Here is a 21,756-nt window from a genome sequence, read left to right as displayed (position 1 = left end):
CAATTTTCAACCCATGGACTATTACAGACAGGTTGGATAATCTCCTTTGACTCCAATCCTTTCGCATGCTGTACCATATCCATTGAAGACCAATATTAAATCTTAAAACATAACTAGAACTGATATTCTATATACCTGTATCACCTTTAATAATGTAGAAAACTAGCCATTAATCATCCCAATTACAATATATTAAACCCACGGACAAATTGAGGATAAGATTAGAATGAGCAGTGCAGCTTTCGAACACAACACATTGGGAGATTTATGACTATCATCACCATCTATTCAGACCTTTTCATCACCTCAGGTGCTTACCTTCTCAAGCCCTGACTAATACAGCTCTGTACGGCGATATGAAATGATTATGGCTGATATGGACATTCATGGTGCCCACATCTATACACAGAGGGGACACAGATACGTGAAGGTCAAGTAGAAGGGGGGGGGGGGGGCCAGTCAATTTCAAAGGACCTTTTGTCAAGTCCTTATTGAAATTCATCAATAAAAATGGGCCGCCCTAAGCCTTTTCAGAAATAAAATTGTCATGCTAATTCATTTTGATTGCCACATTGGAATGGCTAAACAAAATGAATGGCGGGGGCCAGATGCGCCTGCCCAAGCGTAACTCTGGATATTTCATAGTGAATTACCCTTGATCGACTTGCCCCATGGATCTTGGTGCAAATTCTGATCAAATGCCCACATGTGTGGAATTCCAATCACCGCTTTGCTAACTCATTGATTTGCATGCCAAAGAAATAGCAACACATTAAAAAGCAGTACTGCTGACGAAGAGAATTTAAATTTTCTTCCCAAGCGTGCCACTCCTGATAGTAAATGAAAAAATTATTCAGCCATTTGTGGACCAAACGATGAATATTCTGCCTAATCATTTGCAGGCTTGCAAACACTTGCAGAGAGTAATATGTTTCATTAAGTTTTTATTAAGGCTGACGTTTGTGCTCAAACATATCATTTCACATATCAACACACCAATGTTCTTTAGCTGCTATTCTTGTGGGGAGCGAGGACTTAATACCAAACACAACAACTGACACACGGGTTCGGAATAAAGACCTGACGAGTGCATCAAATACATTGTGGGTCCTGTAGATTAAAGACCACAGACTGTAGTATGGAGGAACAGTGAGGAATAACAAGCCCTCTGTGTTGCATGAGAGACAGGACTCTAGTGGATAAGGGGGGGGGGGGATACTTTCCAATGAGCCATCTGGACATGGGCCCCCCCAGGGGACACAGAGCAAAACATTCTTGGTCTGTCTACCTCTCTCCCTTTCCCACTATCTATCTATCTATCTATCTATCTATCTATCTATCTATCTATCTATCTATCTATCTATCTATCTATCTATCTATCTATCTATCTATCTATCTATCTATCTATCTATCTATCTATCTATCTATCTATCTATCTATCTATCTATCTATCTATCTATCTATCTATCTATCTTTCTATCTATCTATCTATCTATCTATCTATCGTTCATAAGGACAGGACAAAGGATTTTTTTTATGCTAAACTAATAGGCTTATGAACCTAGTGATGTGCAATCATATCTTTTTATATTTCTCATATTTTCTTGACTCTTTTATGGCTACAATAACATGCTAGGTACTCAAATGTATATTGAACTTTTTTATTTTATCATATTTAACAGTCACAGTCATTCATACTATGCAGAATTAGCCTAGTTGCTATGGGTGTTACATATTTGTAAAGGTGCATTGGAAGCAAAGCAAGTTTTTCCTAATGCTTTATTTATTTTTTGACTGATCTCAAAACTTACCAGGAACTTTTACAATATGCTACTTTCCTTCAGTTTCTGCCCTTTTTTCTTTTTGTCTCCAGAAGTTCAAAATTTGAGTCATAAAGCGACGGGAAGGGTGCAGTTTTTTTTGCTTGAGCAGATGCATCTTCATCTAAATTTGTGTACATTGATGTCTTTGCATGTCCACTGGTGTGTATGCAAATTATTTAAGTAAACTGTTATTTAGTTTGTTTGCTATGCTATCAGTGTGATTAAAATGCATCATTTTGTCATCAATCATCATTTTCAAGAAGAACCAGAATTTTGTCTAATTCATTTTAACTTTTAAATTAAAAACTGTGATTGTTATTGTTAGTGTGTAGTATTTTTAAAAAACCTCTACTATAAGTACTGTATGGATTGCAGTCATCAGGATTTGATTGTACTTTTTAAGTCGCAATCATATGGAAATGAGCAATGTGACTGCATATTTTTTTCCATTAAGACTTAGAAAATATCAGACTATTTGATTGAAATGTGAAGACAAAAATGAAACAAGAGATACTTTAGCTGCAATGTGGATGTAGCCTTGGACTCAATGCTCTTATCCATGACTTTACAAGTCATTTTTTTCATCTCACTCTCTTTGTCTCCCACTCCCACCCTTTCTCAGTCACCCTCTTGTGTTTCTGTCATTCAGTTGCAGGGATTGGAGGCCCTCAGGGTATTGATTGGGCTCGGCTTAATACTGTCAGACTGATGGGAGACATGTGATTCACAGACGAGATCTTGGCCCTGGTACACTCAGCCTCCAACCACACACACACACACACACACACACACACACACACACACACACACACACACACACACACACACACACACACACACACACACACACACACACACACACACACACACACACACAGATAAATGCTGCAAGTGCATGCACACACACGAACAGTACAGTATTTGGGCACGAAGCACGTACACACCAATGAAGACACATTAGATCATGCACTGGTGCACAAAGGCAAATGCATATACACACACTTAAATGGGCAGCACATGCATGCACGAATGCGCACATACCCACACAAACACACATACACATACACACACACGCACACACATACACACACACACCCTTGGGAGTCCCTCCTGACACCCTCAATCTGTCACAGCTAAAACCCAGAGGACCTCGTCTTCGAGTCAGGAGGGCCGGGACAGTACACTGAGCTCAGCAGAGTTTCAGCTAATCAAGACTGGCAATGACAGACTGGCTGCAATGACGTACAATTTTTTTCACTTTTATATATTTCACAGTTGAGGATATCTTGTTACTTTGTTTAGAGGCATGGAAAACGCAGTTTTTCCTGTTGGGCAAATCATGCTTAATCGTGCATCATGGGACTGAGGCGCAAGTCTGAATGGGTAGACAGCTTGGGGTTATTCAGCCACATTCACTGGCAATGATTACATGAACAATAAAACATTTTATTATTAATTGCATTGCATGCTTTGTGGTTCAGAACAAATACAGGAACATATCTTATTATCACAGCAGGTCAAAGTTACAAGTCACTGAAAATTGGCTTAGAAACAGCAGAAATGAGGCCAATCACAGTACATTCAGAAAATAATTCATAATATCTGTCCTAACATAATAAAGATTCACAGGATATTTATCAAAATAAAATCAAGAGGAGAATTACATATCAGGAGGATATATGATGAATATTCATAGTAATGAAATTAAAACTTGTTTCTGCAAACTATTATCAATTAATGTGATGAAAAGACTAAAGAGATCAAATGTGTTCTTTACACAAATGTTTTAAAAATATTGGTTTAAAAAAAGGGTCTAAATATTTACCTAAAGCATCTGGGCTTTGTAGTTTTTAGTAAATGTTACTCAAACAGGAGTAAATAGTGCATTTGTTGGGGACTATTTACTGCTGCTTAATATGCATTTGGTTCTCTAGTGAGTATTTCCAGCAGCAGAATGTTGTATGTGGGGTTGATTCAAAATAAAGTACATTGGTGTGAAAGACATGACATCTATTCACCAGCATGGCTCACTGATGTGTTTATAATACAATGGAGCTGTACTATACAGCACAGAGGAATAAGATATATCAGGCTTTAGCTACACAGGCAGAACTGTTATTTGGATCAAGCCATTTTTGGTTTTGGTCTTTTCATGAGATTTGTGGACAAAATGAAAAATACTGAATATTGCCAGCCTTACCCTCTAAGGTTGGTTTACCCCCCACTTCATCACAGAGTAACACAATCACACAATCAGTGCACTGCAGACCCAGTTTGGTTTATTGCCTTTTTTGTAATGCACCTATTGTGTCCATTTCAACAAAAGAAATACATTTGACTCAATAACGTCCTTGACTATATAGTTTGCGGACATCTGTTGAGGCTTTGCACTTGACTGAGAGCCTATTACATTTCCCTGTTGTTGACCTAATAAAAAGAGCATTTGTCCTCTTCCTTATGTACTTTTAAGTACCCCACGTCCTCTGTAACATCTGGATGTTCTCTTCAAGAGGATCCTATAGGGACGAGTAGCCGCTGTTGAGTCCAAAGCCAATAGTTCAAATAAACAAGTGAGTCCTCAGCAGTAGGTCGGTTAATTGTCTGCATGCAGGGCTGGGGATCAGTGAGACAGATGTGGCAAGAAGCAATCATGTGATGAATTGACCCCAGTGTTAAATGGTGCCACTCAACCTTTTACAATTCGATAAACAAGTCAGTAGGCCTGTGTGGAGATCTATACCCTCATCACAGTGCATTTCCTGCTCCGTAAATGGGTCAATGGCAAAATGTGACCCCTGATTTCCATTGTGCAGGACGCTCCAAGTAATGAGCTGACAGTCAGACAGTTAAAGGGACATTTCAGCACTAATGTTGTGTATTATAGTCCCACAGTGCTTTCCATATTGGGATTTTGGTCATTGGATTAACACCAGTTATATTACTTGTAAATTACAATTCAGTTACCAATTCAAATCCCATCTTGTGGTTCTGTTTGTCATTGTTCTTTCATATTCATCTAGCACAGATGAAAAATCTAAGAAAACTCGATGTGCTTGATTTGAATTTACAGTAAAAAAACACTGAAGAACAATGCACACCGAGGGAAAGAGACTGAATTACACTCATGAAAAGATAATGCAACAGATTTATAATACACGCTATAATGAGAAGTTCAAAGTGAAGCATTAACAACACTTTTGAAACATTACTTCTTCTGGGTAATGAGAACTATTAGCTAGCACGCACAATCTGACAATGCAGCATGGTTCTTCACGAAACTTCCATACCTTTTCCAATACTTTCAATATTTCACCTCATTGTGTCCTATTAGCGTAAGAAAATGATGACTCCATTGGTTAAATTTGGCTCTGGCCCCCCCTCTCTCCTTGACTCACTAAATGAGCCGAGTGAAGGATGTTGTGCTCTTCTGCATAAACGCTCGCAGCAAAATAGAGTTTATTAAGACCCATAAAAAACAACATTAAAATTCACAACCAAAGGAGCGTCGCCTGACCCCTGGAGAATGATAAATTAGCTTGTGTTGCTCTAGTAAAGCGACCATTTTATACCTTCATCTCTCCCCCCCCCCCCCCCCCCCCCCCCCCCGGAGCTGACTCCACTTTACTGTGGAAGCACTGCAAAGGACCCTGGACTGAGAGGCTTTGGCAGCGAGGAAACATTTCCAGATGACGCTGATATCATTCCACCTGCCTCTCTCCTCATAGGAAATCACTCGGTGTGAATGACATTTAATTCAGCTGCATGTCTACTTTTCACTTTCGTCAGTATCAAGTGGGTATGGCATGCTGCCGCGCCGTATATAGCTACCGTCACCTAAGCAGGTATGAATTTGACATTGAAGTGTCTGTTGTAATAATAGAGAGCAAGGGGCCAAGAAAAAGTCAGACATCTCTCCAAAAATCTCCTGGTAGATATGAGCTGCTTAGGGCTCAGTGCATTGATACCTTTGATTGTATTCCACAGTTTACTCAGTGTGTATGAGCTGTTTTCAGCAGCCAGTGCTGCTTTGCTTATCTGGGACGGGTTGTAATTGTTGAGTGCAGCCACCTCCTCATCGTTAGTTTGAGGGATGGTACAACAGATTTCATGTGACAGCAGCACTTCCATTACCCACAAGCCAAACATGCAGGTGTCTGAGATGGGAAGAGATACAAAAACAACAAGAATCGGGCATAATGTCAAAACATACCAATTATCCTAATTGAAAGAGGTGGGATTAATACTACAGTATGTCCTAATAAAGACAGTGCAGACCATGCACTCTTTACATGTATGGAGCTGCTGCCGTGTAAGTGTCTACCTTTAATGATGATACGGTAGCTAACCAAAGTCCCTTGCGAGTCATCACCCGCAACTCATTAGCACTATGCTAAGCTAATGGATCAGTAAATGGATTTTTATGTGGGCATAAATGCTAATTTGCTACACTGCGGCGCTGTTCAATGACGCTGTGTTTAGCAAGTCAGTCATTGCCTCAGGGGGGGTGTTTGTGTCTCATTAGGTTCGGCCAGGAATCTATTGTGGACACAGAGGACTCAGTGGCAAAACATAAATACAATGGCGAAGGCCACCGGTGCTGAAACATTTGTCAATCCTGCACCTGAAGGTTTTATTGAAGAGGGAAAAGATATCCCACCAGAGCATACACAATTACTTTTTTTGAAAACAGAAAACAGCCTGTAAGGCCAGAACCTGTTGAGTGTCAGCTGTTATTATTTTACATCATGGTTGACACTCTCTGGGTTTGACATTAACTCAAACAGAAGCTACTTGATAACAGGTGAATAGCTCAGAAATACAGCTATCATACAGACATGATGACTTTCCCCCCCTCTTCTGTTCCCACACCACTGTTATTCCATCATTGGCACTTACTGTATCTCCATCCACAACTCAAATACATATCCACACATTCTTTTATTCATCAGTGACTGGGTTTTTGGCAGAAGTCTAACAGTGAAACCACATTTTCCCCAGAATTAGGCATTACAAGAATATTCAAATAATTAGGTTACGTATAACTCATGCTCAATAAACATATTTTGCATGAAAGATTATATGATGTTTGGAGTACCATGATTCCTCTTGAAACCAGGATACACAGAGAGTGTTGTTACACTAGAAAAAAGCGAACATACTGTACTGTACCATAGATGGCAGGGGCAGGACACCACTGACGTAGCATTTGTTGATCCTGACAGCAGCCCACATTCGAAACCCTGAGCAAGCGAGGCAGACATTCAAAATGGATGAAGGCAACAGCAGGGTCTCGCTGAAAGAGCAAGTCTAACTGGGTGGGTGTTGAGTGGGAATACTGGCACAGAAATCACAGAAATATCTCAAAGTTTCTACAGTCAAATGGAGCACATAATGTTCATATTGATACTGTTTATTAGATTTTGACCTTTTTTACAGGAAATACCACCTGTTTTTATTACTGCCAGTCATGAAGACAGTACGGCAAGCATAAGAACACTCTCTGTCAATGATGGTCACGTCAAATAAAGATGAATAATTAAATATATAGTTGTACTTTGGCACTAAATACAGGGAAAATAGAGGAAGCTTACAATTCAACTAACTAAACTCTAATATCTGTATCACAACTTCGTCTCTAAGTGTCCCTTTTCCAGGACACTTAGAAGGGATTAGGAAGTTGTGGACCTGTAAAATAAAGCTTTACCTTTATGAATATGATTTAACCATAAGGACTGATCGAACCAAGGTGAACTGGGTCTGTGATAAACTGGTGTTGATAGATACTAATCTCAGCTCTTCAGATCCAGTTGCCACCAGTTGTTCCAATAAAGATTTTTTAAAACATGTGACCGCTGATGTCTTTTGCGTGTCACCTGAGGGAGACAGGGGACAGTAAATCAATACATTTAAAATAAATCAACCAAAAAAGGGGAAACTATAAATATTTTGGTAGAAAAACTATTGATATTCTTGCAGGATTTCTAGGGTCATTCAGTTGTTAGTGATCAGTTGTTCAGTGTGTCTACTGTATTAACTTTCATAAGGTTCAGAAATCCACCACTTCATGTGATATTTAAATATTTAGTACATTACATTATATACAAATATTTAGAACATTATTTTCAGATAATTGCATGGTTCTGATGTAGCACCCAATAAATGCTTTGTGCAGTTATGACAAATACATTTGCTTAGGTTTATGGCAACTTCTGTAATGTAATATGCAGCTGTTTCTACTCATTATGCAGTAGTTTACATTATAATACATCATATACACAGGCTTTACAGACAGTATTACCCAATTTTGTTACAGTATGCACAAGAGAAACTTTTTTTTTATTGTTTCAGTTTGTCTTAGATGCAGTTGCTGTGTCATGTTTGGGAAATAATTGGCTTGTAGTTTTGTAGTTTTCAAACCAAAGCCTTTCTCAAAACAAGAGCAGTATAAAATATTTATATAAAGATATTTGAGAACCACAAAAGGCATTTATAGTCACAAATAATTTAAGGACACACCCTCAGCTTGGGGCCCTAGATAATCCCTCCACATCACTGCAGCACAAAACGGGACAACGAATGCCTACCTACTTTAACATTTTTGAGATGTCGACCACTTTACAAGCCGAACAGAATCTTTTGGTCCAGTTATGATTGTTTCTGTTCTTCTTTATGTTCTAATAAAATCAGATCTTCTTTGCAACTGTTCTGTAGAGGGAAACTGCAGCAGCGGTTCCTGCAATGTCAGTGATTCAAATCAAAGGGACAATTTATTTATGGTGAGCGCAAACCAAAGAAGCGACGAATAAAGGCAGCATGAAATCAAAGGTACGGGATCAAGTGGAAATTGGTATTTTCTCACAACAGAGATCACTGTTGACCTGGAAAACACACACACACACACACACACACACACACACACACACACACACACACACACACACACACACACACACACACACACACACACACACACACACACACACACACACACACACACACACCAAATTCACACTCCGCAGCTCCCGGGAGCAGATACTCACTTTATATCCTCAAATGCATACATTAAGATGAAGATGTACAGGATTTTTTAGTACAAAGAAAGAAAAAAAAACAGGGTGTTGCCACATTAACAAGAACACCTGCGCAACATAATGCAATTCAGTGCAATCGCATTACAAGAAACACCACTGTGGCGCCTATTTTTCGGGACTGCTTCAGAGAGATGTTGATTCATCTTGCAGACTGTAGCTTGCGTGTTGTGGTATTTGGATTATGTTTTATTGTAGCAGATGCTTTTTGTGTTTTTGAAATGACTTACTGGTGTACGTGTTATTGTGTTAACCTCTTATACTTCTCTCAAAAGGATTCCTCTTGTGCTCCTCCTTTTCTTTAAGTACTCCTCTAACTTCTTGGAATAAGACCCAAAGAACATCAAATACATTATTTGAATATGTATATATGTATATTCAATTAAGAATATTAATAGTATATGTAATTTCAAATATATTAAGCATCTGAATTCAGCAAATAGCACTTCCAGCTGGGCAAAACATTTTGTATCAAAATATAGACAATTTAGACAAGAATTCTGAAATACATTTAATCACACATTAATTGATTTTAATTACAGAATTTAATTTATGCGACATACTGTAGATCTTCCCCCAGTTTCAATAATATTTTCCCCCAATATAAATATCTCTATGTACTAAAGAAAAGACCATAAAGAAAGGAAAAGGCTAACTCAGAAATTTCATTTGTGAAGATTCAAATGAGATCAAACATCTGTAAAATCACAAATGCTTCTTTTTACCAGATGATCTGGGCGTGTCCCAAAAATATACAATAGTATGAATAATGTATTGGGTATGATTTACTTCACAGTGTATCTCTGGATGTGCACACACACACACACACACACACACACACATACATACACACGCACACAGGCACACAAGCACACACACGTATTCGCACATGGACATAGAGCAAATGCAAACATGCACACGCAAACATACGCGCACACACAGTTTCGACCACTAAAATGAGCCGGGTGTCCACATCTGCTTAATGCTCCCGATGGTGTGTACATGACATGTGAAGTTCATTGACAAAAACTACTTCTAGTCTATGTTGGCACCACATTAAAAAAAACATAAGTTACAAGCTAAGTCATCCAAAATGTCCACGTTCCACCTTTGTGACCTTCATTCAATGAGTAAAGACAGTCAGTTCATTTCTTTCGTCTCCTCTTCTGTGACATTCCAGTAGATTTTAATGCTATTTCACAATGTCCTTTTTGTGTGTATGCAGAGATTTTGGAGGCTACGGCCTTGTAAAGTTTCACCCAGCCAAATGAGAGGGAGTGTTAAAGGCTAGAATCCAATGAACGATATGGCCTGGCTGAATCTCAGTTAAGTCATGACTCTTTAGCAGCGAGCTGTCATTAAAGAAACTTTGCTATGACCATGGACGGCTTCACAGCGGCGATAGTAAAGAAGATGAAGGGGGCTGACTTTTGAAAGACCTTCTGACAAGTCTAAATCAAGCCACAAAGGTACGAAAAAAATCTTCAAGGAGCTGTCCCCTACAGACATGATGATGGCTAAAGAAAGAATGTATTATAATGAATATTCCACTGCTCTGTTGATAACTGTTCCTCCCAGGGATTTTGTTCTATGATGTGTCCGTAAATTTGGCTGTGGTGAAGATTCAATATGCTGCTCACTTGAGACTTCTCAGAGTTCTCAGAAGTGTCTGGACCAAATGAAGAGCAGAGAGCCTTTCACTGCGGTGATTGGAGATGCTCTGGGTTATTTTTTTTACATTTTTTTTATTGGAGGTCTGGTGTAGAGTTTGGGAGCCTCATTGGTAGATGGACACAATGTTCTGGTGTAGTGATTGGCCCCAGTTCCTTTTGTAGCATGGATGTCAATGAACCTGTGGAGGAATGGAAGAAAAAGACATGGATACAATAAAAAAATCACAAAGAATTAGCTTCTTTCAAACGACTGGTCTTATGGTTGGGTAAGTCACTTTTCTGTCAAAAGCAGATATCTGAATTGAATGTTGTCACATTAACGTTAGGACTACAGCAGCACAAACAAATGTCTTTTACAGAGCAACATATCACATTTAATAAACCGCTTAATGATTTCTTATGCATCAAGAAAATACACAGTAAATGTGCCAATTTTAAGCTCTAGCCACGTCAGATTAGCCTATAAAAATGCCTTCTCCCCTCACAGTGTGGGGCAAGAAAAAAATCCACATGGAAGAAATTATAAATATCCAACAAAACACTTAACAGACAGCATGCAAGCAAATTAAGAACTAAATGAGAGTCCCAAATGAACATCTCGTCCTTTGCTATCGCACAGTCAGAAAGCAGAATCCTCTGTCTGACAAATGATGAAATTAATGAGAAATTTCACGAGGGGCTTCACTGTTAGAAGGTGTTAAGCATCCCTCACGTTAATGATGGTCATTGATTAAGGCTTCAACAGCAAAATGGGTTTTTAAATCAGTGACGGAGCCTGCGAGACAACACAAAACACTTTTGTTCCTTGGTAACTCTCTCCTGGCTACTTTTCCAACAGCAGGTGGCAAATATGGCTCATTTCTGACTAATGCCATGGTGTAACATTTATGTCTGAGTGACAAAAAGCCATTAGCAATGTTACGTATTCTAATGTCTGAAAAGGGATTTATTTAACGACTGTTCTAGCTCCTCCTTCACAAAATGTCACGTCTTTGACAAAACAACTTTTATGAATAATTCTGTTAAGAAATTAGGTCTGTAAGTGTAATATTTTCCTTTCCATTTGGAATAAATATTACCTCCGTTGAAATTCTGCAGTTAACGACTTAATTTAACCAATCATTTCATCAAGAAACCCATTTGAATGATAATAGAACTCTGCCATGAATATGTTATATGGATAAATACATAAATGTTAATACATAAATGATTCAGGGTGACAGTGGACAAATATGACACCCAGCACTGCCCATATAAATCATTCAGACACTTAAATATGAGTTGGCAAATCCACACAGAATTGCACAAATTCCCAGGGCTGGCAAATAAATATTTATGACGCCCCCAATTCCCCTTTTCTCCCTGTCCTTGGTAATTGTGCGTGATTCATTTTGTTTTCTCGGTGGAAGAGGGAAAATCAATCTCAGAATATTGGCTAGGAGACACAAGCATGCAGATTCCAAATGCCTGTGGTTTTGCAGAATATAAAAGCTTCACAGATACTTGGTCATGTTCTCAGGAGAGGAATTCAGCTAAATCTCTTGTAGATTTCCTTGTTTTTTTTTAGGGTGAAGAAATATGTTTGTGAAAGTGAGCTTAACCTGCTGGCAGAGTTGAACTAACCTGCTCCTGAGTCTAGTTTATCCACCGACTTTTAATAAGCGCATATCGACTGGGAGGAATGTGAGGCGGGCAGGCAAATCAAAGGAATCCGTTACTGTGGCATGTAATGACTTTTTTTTTTTTTTTAAGGTAGCTTTTTTGTTTTGTTTAACACTTTTGCCACACATATCCTTGCATAAATATCACTTTTCTACCTTTGTTCTAAAAGAAAACCTGGACACAAGAAGTAGCCTCTGTCTTTGATGTAACCACAGTGAGGCTTTTTAGTTTCCATCCTTTTGCATTTCAGAACTTCCACTAACTCCCTTTGATTTCCCTTTTTCTGTTGCTTACAGATACATCAAAGTGACTTTGCATCTTGGAAAATGTAGGATTCAATTGTGTCTTCTCCAAGTCCTGAATGACCTTCATTTAAGCTCAGTAGTGAGTGCAGTACTGGAGAAAACACAATGGCTAGACACTAATGGCTGATTCATTCCAGCTCTGAGCCTTTAAACACCTTCGAAGAGGTAGAGCTTCTGCTGTTCACCAAGTTTCCCTTGCTTTCCACTAGACGTAGCATTTGAATTGTTGTATTTTCTTAGGTGTCAAAGTGAACTGAACCAGGGTTATACACTTCAGCATGCGAATTAGAATAAAACACATCATTAAAAACTCACATACTTGCCATTCTCCGCTGCATCCTACGACGGCTCCTTGGGCAAAGGCTGGAATAAAAAAAAAGTAGAAGGTCAACATGGGTGGAACAGAGGGCCAGCTTTCACTAACATTTTATTCAACTTTCTCTCAGTTGGCCTTGGACGCAGAGCAGCATATGTCCGTTTAAAAGCACAGATGGCACGTCTTCAAATTACATCTAAGGCGGGACGATGGAAGCGGAAGGTTATTTTGTTCTCTCCTAGTTTTTATGCACTCTGAGGACACCGCTTCTCTCCTCAACCAGAAAATATGAGCGACTAATGGCCACCTCATCATCCAAATTAAAGAGTGAAAGACCTTTCCTTTCTTCCATCAACGGCATTACTCAGATAGAACATTTTTATCATGTCAGCTGTAGGGCCGGGTGATAAACAGTGTTCCACTTTGTTTCTCTGTGAGGAACAACTTCTTGCCTACTACATTCATCTTTAGGAGATCACAAAAAACACACTGTTTTCCCCTTGAAAACAGCTCCCTAGCCTTCTTAATATTGGTGAATGAGCCACTTTTGTGTAGATAATGACTCGGCTAATCATAATCAGGAAGCTAATGGGGTGTTTAGCCAATCAGAGGAGCCAAGGCGAGACGGCAGTCTGGGCAGAGCGTTGGCATTCCCAGCAGCCGCTGCTCTCCTCTCGGCTGTGCCAGGCTTTCTGCAGCAGCGGGGCAGACTTGGTATTCCACTGCCCGCCCAGCCTGTCGTTCTGCGATCTGTCTGTCCGACCGGCCGACCGACTGGCCCTGGTGCTGTCGAAGAAATTCAGTCCTCTGAAAAGGCGCTGATCCATCACACCTCTCCAGCAGCATGTCATCTAAATGCTAAGTACTTCCACTGCATCTTTAAATCAAAACAAGAAAAGAAATGAGCACGGAGGGCGAGCTGTTGAAAGCTTATAAGGGTACAATAGAATCTGCGGAGCAAACCCTTAGCTTTTTAGATTACACTCATTTTCGACGGAGAGGAAATGTGTAAGAGAAGAATCTGAGGGAGTGGAATGAGCATAAAAAAGCTCAAGATCTTGTTATCATTTCAAATGTACGAGTAAAAAAGAGAAGGGATTGTTATTGATATACAGACCCCAAAGGTTCCTTCAAAGAAAATACTGTGTTGTTTGATTTCTATCTAAAAAATCAACATGAATGTACCTGAGTTGCTCTGGTAACCCCTCCTCTCCCTCGTTCCCCTGTCTCAGTCCAACTCTTAGCTATTGATCGGAGGGATTCTTGAAGTCAGAGCAGAGTGCTGAGGCGGCAGAAGCGGCCGGCACTATTAACTGCTCCTACTAATTAAAAGGGTAACAAGGTGAGTTCGGCCCCACAGGACCAACTGTGCAAGAGACTGAGCCGGCTGTTTGCCTGCCATGCACACCGGTAAACAGTGCTCACTGCCTATGATGTTTACAAGACAGGAATCCAAGGACATCGAAGACATATTCATCTCCCGCTGGCACGAGGGATGAGGGAGATTTGCAGATAAGGCTCAAGAGAGAGAAAGAAAGCAGGGAGCACACTACTAAGCGTTTTGCTAATTGCTTATGTTTGCGGTGAAATTGAAACATTTGGACCTCGTCACTGAGCTTGAGGTGCCCTTGTTTCATCATTACTTGCAAACATTGAGCACTGTGCATAAATGATAAAGTTTCACAGTTCAAATAAGGTGCACAACCGGAATCTTTGAGTGAGTGCCAGCGGAGATTGGCAAAAATATTAAGAGATTCAATTAACTTCCTTCCTTATCAACAACACAGCATATTTTAGCATCAAAGTATTTTTAAGATACAGTATATGCCTCATATAACACAAATAAAATCCTCAGCCCAGGAATCTTTGTAGCTACAAGGTAACGCCACTGCAGGTACAGCAGACAGCTTGTTTGTTCAGTGCTCGAGGGGAAACAAAGCACAGACTGCATATTTGGTGGCACTACAAGCTGCAAAATTCGCACCAGCACCCCACCCAACCATTATAGAGACAGCGCTGTGCCATCACTGTGGTAACTGAAAATCCTTCCCCTGGGTCTCTCCTAACAAGTGGATTCCTGCACAGGACATATACTGGGGACTTATTGAGGTTCTGGTCATTACCAGCCACTGGTATTGCTGCTGTTGTTATTAGGCTAACAAGCACAGCAACAGCAAAGCCCACTGAAGATCCTGAGAGGAGGCTTCATGTCCGGTCTATGAGCCTGATGAACAAAAGAAGAGACACAAAGCTGTCTCACAGGACAGAAAACAACATTATTTACGAAGCATCTGGCTGCAGCTACATAAAAAAAGCTGCATCTTTTGTCCATCGTTGATGTCATACAGAAACGGGCCGTGGTGCAAGATGTATTGAGATCCCTTACTTCAGTAAAATGTAAGAATATTCAATTACAGGTAAATATCCTGTATGAAAATTAGGGACTATATCAGAGATTTTGCAGGTTTTACCTCTTTTAAAGCTGTTTTGTTTTTTAGTTTTTTTAAATATTGACACAGCAGTGGACATGGAACAATATTAGTATAGTTTAGAGTCAACACTCCCTCTCCTTTTTGCTCTGTTTTGGGCTCAACCAACTCCTGAGAAAAATATCTGTCTCTCCATAGCTGTTAAATGCTAACCAACTTGTTGCTAATGTTATCTGCCTTTTGTTGGGTGCTATACAAGTAGCGTAAAGTGGGTCTTAAAAAAAAGCACTTGCTGCTGCTGAAAACCAAAACAATAAGCTCAAAGAGGCTGAAAGGCTCCAGCTAGCACAGAGAAACTGCAAAAATCTGTGAGCCTGTCACTACCATTGACCCCTTTCACATTACACACAGCCATTCAATCCATTTAAATAAAATATTCATTAGTGCAGTTTTAACTACAAACCATGTGGACTTTATGATGTGTTTTTCCTGGCTAACATTCATTTCCATTAATCTCTGCACTGTATGAATATCAATAAGCAGGCTCTTGAAACTGGCTTGTGCAATCACTGCAGTGAACATCAAGTCTATTTTAATTCATGCAGATTACCTTTGTGTAACAATTCAGTTTATGCGCAGGTTAATTTGAAAAGTCATCAGTACACCACTGTATCTCACAATAATAATGTAACTGACAAAAAATGAATGCAGACATAATGTTTGATGTGATGGATAACCCATGTCAAGCAGGTTTCAGTATTGATTTTCATATAGTGAAGGAATTAATGGAAAGCAGTGGATGCCTGGTATGGAAGGACAAACACGTTTAAATGTTTGAGATAAAGCAGCACGGGTTGCAAACTGGTAAACTGTGATTTTTTCTTATATACATAGAAAACCGGTGTTGTCCTTTAAGTATTTAAATGTAATAATAACTTAATAATTTAAGTATTATCAGCAAACTGTAATCAAATATCGAAAAATACAAATATTCATAATACATAATGCGTCATACTGATGCATTAACATGTGAGCAGCATTTCATTATTGTTGCTGGTTAAGATGGAGGTTACTTTAAGTATTTAGATGCCGCTCAGTGTAGCAAAGCATCATATATCATAAGTAATTAGTTCTAACTGAGGAGATATATGACATTGTCCCTATAAAATGTAATGTTGCATAAGTAGCGTAAAATTTACAAGCAACTCAAAACTGTTCTTTGTACTGACTAAGTGTAGTATTTGAGTAGTAATTAAGTTGCCTTCTATCACTGGAAACAGGTCTGGGGGTAAAGTATTCAGGGTCAGTTTTGCATCTTAGTTTGGACAAAAAATATAGATTATGGTTGTCTGCATCACTGGTAGCACTGAACAATTTATTAAAAATGCATAAACAAAAGATCCAAAGGGCACAAAAAGCATCAGAGCTTTGAAATACGATGTTGCTGAGCATGCCTGAATGTGTCCAGTCCATAGACAGGCTCACTGCATTATGTATTATAAAAACCCTGTGTTGAAATGTGGCCTATGGCTTTGACAATTTCACACCAGACGAAGCTCTGGAGACAAGCACTGTTCAGGGTAAAACACAAATGGCAGTTCAAAGCCTGGCAATGACAGAACTTCAAATAGGGGAGCGGGGTAAAGTGTGCTGAAAGTGACAGGAGAAGGGGACCACATTCAGTCCGGATCTTTGACAGAGAGGAGAGGGGGTTGGGGGGGTGACACATGCCCAGTGAAGGCAAACTAGAAAAATAACCATTTTAATAGATGATGGCAGTACCAGAGGAAATAAAAACAAAAAACATAATGTGTTGCTTTTCTAGGCTCTGCGAGTGAACACAAACAAAGCATTAGATACTGGAAATGAAATCACGTTGTTTCCCGCTGTGTATACTGTATGTTCCACAAGACAACACCTGTGACAACACAAATGAAAAAGGGGATGGAAAGGTGGGCTTGCTTTAGCAGTTTCTTCTCTGAATATCTCTATCAATCTACCCTATTTCAATATATTTTCTGCATGGCTCCACACACTATCTACACAAGACTGATGATCATGGCACAGCATCCGACAAACAGATGAGGAGAAACCCAAGGAGTACATTTTTCTTTTCCGCTTGATAAATAGAAGATCTGTAAATGAAACAGAAATAAAGGGTATATTTGCTTATCGAGCGTAACCTCTATGTGCTATACGTGTATATATTCAGCAGGGACAAGCGTGTTGTTTGAACGTCAGTCATTTTATAAATGTACATCCCAAGGCAAAGCAGCCTGGCTATAGTATGTTATCCCCGAAGATTCAGGCAGAGGATGTCAGATACAATATGACAGGAGGACTGTCGGCTCACAAACAGGAATGTATATGAAATCCTGGAGCTAATCCAGTGAAATCTCTAACACAAAAGCTGAATTGTTCTGTTGTCTAATGTCACTATCAATGAAAGGATGGTGGTGCTTATAAACCATCAGATTACCAATGAAATAAAAATAGTAAATGCAGTTTATTGCTGATATGCATCTCTCTTGGTACTGTACACACTGCTGCTGTTGCAAAATAAAAATAAAAAATGAGTAAAAGCAAATCTCTGCTTCTTTCAATCCAAGACAGATTAAATAGATTATGTTAGTTGTGCACGATTGTTAGAATTTACTTGCTGGTGCACAGAATTTAATAATTTCAACTGCAAATGAGTCTGAAAGCCAGCAGAGCATTAAAGGACACGCTATACAGCATGCATATCAATTTATTTTTTAATATAATTCAATTATTTATTTAATTTTGGGGCAGTGTAGCTTATCATAGAGCAGATATAGGACATTTACACAGGACATAAGACGGTCATCATATCACATATACTGTGTAAGTGTGTCTGTGTGTATGTGTGTGTGTGTGTGTGTGTGTGTGATGGGATAGGATGTGGGAATGTGTGTATATATATAATTGTATCATTGCAATTTTGCACAACTTTGTGAATTCTGTTATTTATTTTAATTTATTGTATGTTCCATCTACCTGCCCAGGGACTATGGGTGGAAAATAGCAACTTGCTAAAACCCGGTACAATGCATCTCTCCCTGTTTAGATAAAATAAAAATTACAAATTACAAAATAAAACCGTGGACATTAAAAATCTATTGTCATTCATTAATGTATTTACATCCTATTGTAAGTTAATTTTAGCATGCAATCATAATTAAACCCATTTCTCTGATGTCTCTATCCCCTACCACCACCACTATTAATTCTTCCCTACATGTGTTCATATGATGAAATCGTGATCATTTCATCAGCACATTCCTTTTTTAGTGATAGATCTAGGGTTCTTCCAATTTTGCAGTATTTAAGTCTTACAGCTGTGGGACCAACTTTTAAAATATTAAGTTGTTATTCGTTATATTAGGTATCACTGTCTTGTTGGCAAGGAGGAAAAACCGTAGGTGTAGAGGTAGCTGGAGGTAGAGTGCAGCCTAACCAATTCCTCAATATCTCTGAGAGTTTACGCCAGAATGAGTGGACCATGTGCAAATATGTGCCAAGCTCGCTCTTACACTTCCAGCATCAGTAGTTATCAGTACATATCTAATATTAGAAAATGCTCTGGTCTGGTTTTTCAATGCATTTTGAAGATGCAAACATTTATCTAATGACCTCCAGACTTGATTTCCTCGCTAACGCTTTACTGCTGTATTAGAAACTAGACCAATTTATAACACATCCTTTCACTCAGGGCACACTAAGCTGTACTGTATCCTTCAGTACAAGGAGTTACTATTCAACAAGCAACCTACTTCTCTCATTATGCATCTTATATAGGCTAAACGAATACTGCTGATCACAGCGCCGTGGCTACTAATGAAGGTGATTTCACCATCATAGACCACCTTTATGTAAAGATGGCGCCCCAGTGAGAATACAAGTCTTTATGCGAGAGGTTCAGAAGTCAGCTCTGAGACAAACGCAAGAGTATTGCAAGAACAAAAGCATAAACACATAAAAATACAGTCAAATGATGTAAAAGTTAAGTGCAAAGTCACACTAATGTTATTGGCAAGTTAAACTGAAAGCTAAAAGAGCACTGAAGGACCTCTTGAAAATTCAATTTTAGGCACCGGCTATGGCTACAGAACCAGCACAATAATTTACAGACAATTGACACAGAACGAGATTCTGAGCCAGTGGTCCACAGGTTGTTGGTTCTGACTGGTTTTCTATGCTGATAGTACTCTGCTCTATTGGAATGATATGGGAATTTATTGCCAGACCTCTTTTAGACCACTAACTGGACATTTTTTACCATCACATTGGACATTTTACTGTTTTAACCCAAACCATGATCTTTCCCTAACACTAACTGGGTGTCTTTTCAGCCTAAACCTCACCATTTTAACCCAGACAATAGGAAGGAGTGGCGGAACACCTGCAAGCAAAAACAATCAATTTTGAAACAATTTGACCTTGAAGTAATCTTGCACAATCAATACCAATGAACATGCTTTTTATTCTCAGTGGATTGAGCTGTTTCGATAAAGACTTGGTCAAATCAAAAGTGCTGATGTGATCTATCACCGCCTGCAACATTCAGGATTTTCATCTGAATCTGCTTCTTTTTCTTCAATATGACTACAGGATCATCTTTTGTCATCAGCACAGAGCCCACAGGTTGTTGCCAATGCTGTTGTAATACATAGGTCTGCTGGCAAAAGGCTATATCACAGCACATATGTGTGGAGCATATGAATCACAACATGCAGATTAGAGGTTTAAATATAACATACTGTGCAAACATTGTTTGAGCAGCTCTTGAGATAATAAATCAGTAGAGCAAAGGCACCTCTACTTTCTAGTTGACTAATGTTGTGTTTGGTCTGAACCGGTGGTGCAACAGCAGCAAGTAAGAGACAAGCAGGCAATGTGAAAGAGTTCTGACATACACATTTAATTATTTTTTTTACAATATGTTTGACTTCCCTTCTTTCACATTTTGAGCATTTTCAGTTGTGAGGATTGGTAGATTTATAGATTTATCTAAATGTAGACGGGATGCTAAATTTTGTTCTAGATATACGGAAAAATCTGTATGTGTCATGTTACAACATAGTATCATTTTCTCCTTCATGTGTGTGATTGTAATTTATTTTATTTTTTAATCTCGAATTGAGTGTTGTACTGTGCAGATGTTGACTAGATGTAGTAGGCATATTTGTTTCTAAACTTGAGAGTTGCAGCTGCCTGGTGATTTTGGAAGCTTTTTTTAAATTCTGTACATCTGGAGGATGAAAGATGTCCTATTAAATAAAAGATTAGCAAGGAAAAGGCTAGATGATATCAGGCTTCAGCTGTACATACTATACTTGTTAGGAGGATCAATTCATTGTTGGTTTTGGTCTCTTCATGGGATTTTTTGATAACACGAAAACATAGAATAACACCAGTAATTGTCCTTTGATAGCTGTGTACAATTTTGCCAGTAGGGCTGAGATAACGCCACATGCCTCTGTTGCAGCCTGAAATAACTCACAAGTAAAAAGGAAATGACATGAAATCAAAGAAAATGTAGAAATATGCTGAATTGCAGTTAGAGGAGGAGACAAATGATGTTGCCACATTATAGTTGTTTTGAAAAAATAAGACACCGTTTGAGATAGATGACAAGCTAAGACATGTTTGGCAGTGCACCTGAGACTCAATTTGAAAAACCCTATTGCTTTCTGTTTATTCTTACTTGGCCACTAAATCCTTTTCCATCCTTTTCCAGTAATGATACCAATCCAACCAGAATCTGTCATCTCCGCCACATCTTTCCAACCTCCAACCGACTAATCAACATTTCATTTAAAAGCAGCACACAGGCAGTTGTGTTTGTGAGAGCGCCTGCGAGTGTTTTTGCTCTGCCTTTGAGAAGCGAGCTCATTAGAAGTCTGTCTCTGGTCAGATGGGTTGCCAACACAGCCGTGACCATGGCGACACATGACTACTTGGCTGCCTGGACGTTTGTATTAAACATTGAAGTCTTTAAAACTGAGATGCGAGGAAGCGTTACGTAACGACACCGTTGAACCACACCATGTAATTTTCTCACCTTTTTCATAAGACGTGAGACTTTTATAACTCCTTCATAACTGGACATGGATATTTACCTTGATGCAGTGCCATGAATCCTATTTTCATCTTTGTTTTGCCCTTGTGCATCATATTTGTAGTGCTTTCTATTCAAACCCCTGTTATCCTCTTCTGTATTCCTCATTAAGACACCTTTCGGTTGATTTTCTCATACAAATCAAGCTTTTGTTTCACATGGCCTTCTTTCAAAAAGCGTGTAGCGCTAACTGGCTATGATGTCTTCATGTTTACAGTAAGACTGGCAGGATCACAGACAAAACTCCACTAGTTTTTTGCCTTGGCTGGCGCTGAAACAAAGAGCACATAGCAATGAAAATGATCAAGATGGTGCATT

At 39.1% G+C, this 21,756-nt stretch overlaps 1 protein-coding gene across 1 annotated transcript in view; it reads right to left on the bottom strand.

The window, feature by feature from the left end:
• Positions 1 to 12,890: 12,890 nt before the first annotated feature.
• Positions 12,891 to 21,756, bottom strand: part of tafa5l (TAFA chemokine like family member 5, like) — a 47,494-nt gene continuing 38,628 nt past the window's right edge. The window contains exon 4 of the mRNA XM_062426603.1: positions 12,891 to 12,914. Within this exon, the coding sequence (XP_062282587.1) occupies positions 12,891 to 12,914 (24 nt within the window). The remainder of the gene's footprint in view (positions 12,915 to 21,756) is intronic.

The sequence above is a fragment of the Scomber scombrus genome, chromosome 10 (assembly GCF_963691925.1).
Source record: "Scomber scombrus chromosome 10, fScoSco1.1, whole genome shotgun sequence".
NCBI lineage: Eukaryota > Metazoa > Chordata > Actinopteri > Scombriformes > Scombridae > Scomber > Scomber scombrus.
This window is presented reverse-complemented; position numbering and strand designations above follow the sequence as displayed.